This window comes from Amphiura filiformis, chromosome 8 (assembly GCF_039555335.1).
Source record: "Amphiura filiformis chromosome 8, Afil_fr2py, whole genome shotgun sequence".
NCBI lineage: Eukaryota > Metazoa > Echinodermata > Ophiuroidea > Amphilepidida > Amphiuridae > Amphiura > Amphiura filiformis.
Genome location: NC_092635.1, coordinates 60,458,510 through 60,464,164, shown reverse-complemented (window position 1 = coordinate 60,464,164; position 5,655 = coordinate 60,458,510). Strand labels below are relative to the sequence as shown.

At 36.5% G+C, this 5,655-nt stretch overlaps 1 protein-coding gene across 1 annotated transcript; it reads right to left on the bottom strand.

Moving 5' to 3' along the window:
• Positions 1 to 405: 405 nt before the first annotated feature.
• Positions 406 to 2,712, bottom strand: LOC140158325 (uncharacterized). The gene is made up of 3 exons (XM_072181421.1): positions 2,583 to 2,712; positions 2,156 to 2,228; positions 406 to 1,362 (listed from the first exon to the last, which is right to left on the bottom strand). The coding sequence occupies exons 1-3, from the start codon at positions 2,599 to 2,601 to the stop codon at positions 615 to 617; spliced, it is 840 nt and encodes a 279-aa protein (XP_072037522.1). The 5' UTR covers positions 2,602 to 2,712; the 3' UTR covers positions 406 to 614.
• Between the last annotated feature and the right edge of the window lie 2,943 nt (positions 2,713 to 5,655).

The following is a 5,655-nucleotide window of genomic DNA, read 5'->3' as shown; positions in this document are numbered from 1 at the left end:
CACCACTTTTAATTCTTTTGTGTCAGTTCTTTGATGTTTAATGCACGATAAGCATATCTACGTGGTTCAAACTTTATATGCGCAAACATGGCAAAAGTGACCCAACACGTTTTCTGGACGATTTAATTAATCAGACATACCTTTTGAACCCAAGCTAGTAAAGAAACCAACTAACCGTCTTCTTTTAGCCAAGATATCACTGATTGTATTGCTTATAACATTTGTGCCACAAGTCTTTCAGTTTTTTCCCGAGAAGTCAAAATGCAATTGTATAAATTTTATTGTTACACCCTTTATATAGTACGTAAATGTGAAGTCGACATGATATTGGGTGAATGGTCAACTTACAATTCTTTTTGTTTCAGCGATGTTGCAATACCTTTGACCAGTGTGTGTACGTGCAAAACATCGGATGAATATCACATGTTCAGAATTGTTTTAAACAAAAACAGCGACGTTAGAATAGAGATACTCATCTTAGAAATACACAAAGATATGTTCACAAGGTAATCAATTATTACAATAACGAAAATGTACGATTTCTTTCTAACAATGCCAAAAGTAGTACCAAGATGAAGATGTCTTTAAAAACAAAATCAGCAAGTATCATAAAGTCATCGGTCTGAGGAAACATATACTGTATTCTCTTCCCATCCCTCTGTTTCATTTTTGTTATCGGCATCATTTCCTTCCGTTATGTCATAAATACTATTATCCATCCACCCTTCCTCTTCATCTTCGCTTCTGTCACCAATTACTAGTTTCTGTTCAGAGCCATTTGGCCTGTGAATTGGCACAGTGGCGTAGGAATAGGCTTCTTCAGGTGCCTGTCCAGAACCATCCCGTTTGCTTTGTGTATTGATATTTCCATTTTGTTGATTGCTTTCGTTTACTTGTTTGGGCCTGCTTATTGGCACAGAAGCATAGTCGTATGTTACCTCAGGTCCCTGCCCACGATCACCATGTGTACGAGATGTAGATGGTGTGTCTTCATTTCGATTTCGTTCATCGGGGTAATTTGGTGAGATATTGTGGTTCTTTGTCACAGTAGCGTATTCATATGACTCTTCAAGTGCCAATTCAGGATCATGCGTACTTGGTGCGTCTTCATTCCTTTGGTGATCATTACTTGACGGATCACGGAACTGTGGCCGATTTATTGACACAGACGCGTAGGCATATGATAAATCAGGTTCTTGGTCATTTCGTTGATTGTTTTGGTTTGGTGATGTATGCAGAGCGGTTTCTTGGTACGTGTTTTCTGCTGTAGGATCTTCTGAGGTGCGGTCCAATAGACTAGTTGGTCTATTTGATGTCGGAATTGATTCTGCTTGTTGCCTCTCACGCTTCCGTTCTGAGTTCCTATGAAGGATTTGATATAGGAGTAATAGTCATCAAAATAGAAAGTACATTACCATGTGGATTTGACATTCAATTTTTCTTGACAATTTTGCAGCTTACCATGTATACTGATATCAGATTGTGATCGATAACTTCTTCTTCTTGCGTATATACAACATACACCATAGTGCAGTTGTACTGGGCTACAAAATTGAACTGATCAGAAAATCTACCAGGGATCGCTACGTGGACGCTTCTGCAATAACCACTGAGGTATGTGCAACCATGAGCTACCATGGTAGGGTGGCCAGCTGCCAGCACGATATCCCTCCACACCCCCTGTGCGACAGGTAGTGCTGGACTTCGTCTTACCAGTAGCAAGAACATGTACTGGACCAATATGGCAGAATACAAGTTCTTGACCTGAAACATTGGTTGCTGTGTGCCTTACGGGGTGTACCGACACGTGGTTTTCATTTTCAGACTAGCGGCGTGTCGGACTTGCAAAGTGTAATTTAGATTCGGACTAGCCATGTACCTTATTACTTGGTTAAATCTTGTTGTTAACTTGTTTGTACTCAATAGGTATTATATATTAATAGTTATGCCATTAGGCGGATCAATTTAGAATGTAGCGAAATAAGCTCATGGGATAAGTACCACCACAGCGGAGCCTAATGTGCGGGAAAAATCCGGAATTAGTTATTAAAAATACTATTGGAGTTTAAATGTGTCGATCCATAAGGGATTGTTTGGTCTTTAAAAACTCAGATAAGTTCATGTTTCACTTGTTTTTTTCTGCAAAGCATCTTACCTTTTAAGTATGCAGACAAGTAATATCAGTATAATCAAAAGAACACCACCACCTCCGCTGCTACCAATAATAACTTTGGAGAAAGAAACAAATCAGTCATTAGGATTTGCAGAACTGCGATCGAAATCCGTCGTCATTCAACTATAGACTCTTGGTCATTAAATTGAAGCTAGTTCAGTAGTATATTAGGAACCTGTGTGGGGTGTGGGTGCAGGGTGCGCGCAGGGTGCGCGCCAGTGTGTTATCTTCACTTGCGAATGCAATTGATGTATATTCTACCAACTACAACTATTATTACAAAACATGTCTTTAAGTATTAAATGAAGTTGTAGAGGTCATGTAGTGTTTAGTTTTTAATGGGTAGTCAGAGATTCTTGAAGATCATTTATTGTTTAAGTTGTATCAAATGATAAAAGCGAGAACATACCTATTTGACTTGAAGTCATCTTATTTTCTTGAGATAATGAGGAACCTTTCGATGTTAATAGCAACGTGCTTGCTCTTTGTGTGGACGCCACAACTTCATCATTTGACCTTGCTGAAGTCAAGATGCTTGATTCTGCAAATTGAGCAACAATAAAACAAACAATCATATGTCCGCAAAATAATAGTCCAATTTAAATAGGATTTCAAATTATCGTATTCTATTGAAGGGGCGTATTCCGATATTTCACGTTCTGTTTTTATTCTTACATTGAGGCTGTCGATCGGGTCATATCCCTTTAATAACTCAGTAAAAATATATCACTGGCTACCGATTCCTGTCATGGACCAATCGTGATTACAGGTGTATATTCACACCATCGTTTTCATAGAAACTTATTTTGTATTAAGGACACACCAGGGGAGCCTAGAAGGTTTTAAAAAACAAATTTCCCCCAGTACATGAGCAACAATAAACCAAAAACCTTTTCCCACAATCACTAAAAAATAAACAATTTCTCCACCAACACTTGAAAAAGAAAAAGCGTTCCCTACATAACTGTGAAAAGAAATAACAACTGGGCAATAACTAGTGTTAACAAAATCTCGCCACTAATTTTTTTTATATATAGGTGATGAATCCTAAAAATTCTAAGAGTGGACAAATAAATAAGTGTCACTTTTAATAGTGTCAGCTATGCTTTTTATCTCTGTTAGCGATGTAGCTTTATGTGTACAGAGTTTTGGTCTTATTTGGTAAAGGCGCTTTATTTAAATAATGCCTGTATAATACTAATAATTTTTAATTATTAATTATTTATTTCATACAAGTGGCAAACGTATAGCTGAAATTTCCCACTCTTAAAGCCATATTATAACATTTGCTGAGGAGGACGCCCTCACTGATTTTTTAAGATTATTTTTTTACACGATTATATTGTACTTTATTAAACCAATATACCCTGAAAAAATCAAGACTCCAGGTGCTGTAAGTTTTGTCAAAATCCGAAATTTTGAATAAAACGCCGGAATCAGCGTTTTATTATTACGATGGAATTACGAACGCATACACGATGTTCATAACACACAGTACGTACACGGCGTGCGCGACGGTGATCTACACAACAAAGGACCGTACCATAACATGACCGAAGGAGTGGTACGTATTGGCGTATACGCTGGTAGTAAATTCCAATTTTCTTTGCTCTGCCGTAGTTGTCATGATGCAGTCATGTCTACAGTAGAATTCATCTCGACCTTTGCAGGACTTAACCCCATTAAAAGCTATTAAACCAAGATAACACTCATTGAAACAGCTCAACTGATTAAATCGGATCTTCTCTGGTTGTGCACAAGTGACTGTTTTCATGTGCGATATCGCAATAAAGCTGGTATTCATAGCTTCAGTTGGGTAACCGATTATAAAGGAAACGAAAGGAAACAATGTTATGTGTGCTTTGTTCACGAAATCAGACAATGGCGTGCTTTTTGTAAACCAGCATTCTTGAAAATGAGCAACATAATGATTTTTGACTTAACACGGTTTGGAAATAATTTCTTCATTTTTTTGGTGTTATCTGTCCTTACATGTCCTTCCTAAAACACAAAAGTACGACCCTCTCCAAACACCTAAATTAGCTAAAATTTTAGGACATGTTACAAAACTATATTGTCTAGAATTTTAGAAGAGTACTTTTAATATTGGCCGGTTATTTTTCACACAGCGACGTTAACTAGGCAATGTACTATTACCTATAACATTAACTAAAACACCAAAGTACGAATATTTCCAAACATCTAAATTAGCTAAAATTTAGGACATGTTAAAAACTATATTTTCTAGAACTTTAGAAGAGTACTTTTAATATTGGCCGGTAATTTTTCACACAGCGACGTTAACTAGTCATATCCCCATACTGTTAACGTAGGGCTATTTGTAAAGGTCACGCGCAATGGGAAAGAGCACTGTGTATTGTGTATAGGAAAACGGACAGTAACTGCAGTATGTTCGGCTCAAAAATAAAAGGGATATATCTGACAGTAAAAACTAACATTTTATGGCAAAGAAATGCTAATCTATTTTGTATGAAAATGTTATAATATGGCTTTAATCAAGAAACTATTACCAATTGTAATGAAACGCGATTTATGGATGTCACGTGAAGAACATGCAGCTATCATTTAAAAAAATGATGTCAATAAGATAAATAACGTGATTTAAGATGATATCATCACCTGCACCAAATTATACACAATTATAATCTATCGATGTGATTTTCAACTCACGTGTATCACATCGATAGATTCTAATTGTGTATAATTTGGTGCAGGTGATGATATCATCTTAAATCACGTTATTGTACCGGGGCCAGCAAAGCTGGCCTCGGTACTTATTAGCTGGATATAAAAAAATGTCGTTTCTAAGCTATGTATGAAACAGAAATTCATAAAGAAAGCACGTACCTGAATCAAGTTGTTTTGATGATGATTTATGCTTGTAATGTGTAAACATAATAACTTGTGGTTGAACGGAATTTTTGTGCATGATAGAGTCATGTCTACAGTAGAATTTAACTCGACCTTTGCAGGACTTAAACCCCATTAAAAGCTATTAAACCAAGATAACACTCATTGAAAACAGCTCAACTGATTCAATCATATCTTCTCTGGTTAAATACACACAACATATGAGTCTGCTTTACACGTAAAATGGAGCAATGAGCTGGGATTATACTTTCAGTTGGGTGAACGATTATAAAGCGAGCGCTAGAGAACAATAATTGTGTGTGGTCTTTGTTTACGAAATGAGACAATACGTGCTTATTGTTAACCAGCGTTCTTGAAAATGAGAAACATGGTGGTTTGCAGACTTAACACGGTTTGGAAATAATTTCTTCATATTTTTTGGTGTTATCTGTCGTTTACATATCCTTCCTTAAACACCAAAGTACGCATATTTCCAAACATCTAAATTAGCTAAAAATTTAGGACATGTTACAAAACTATATTGTCTAGAATTTTAGAAGAGTACTTTTAATATTGGCCGGTTATTTTTCACACAGCGACGTTAACTAGGC

What these genes read in the sequence shown, in the direction of transcription:
- LOC140158325 (XM_072181421.1), bottom strand. An exon ending in CTTGTCTGCATACTTAAAAG is followed by an intron (nt 1,363 to 2,155) that starts GTAAGATGCTTT and finishes AATCCTTCATAG; the next exon opens with GAACTCAGAACGGAAGCGTG.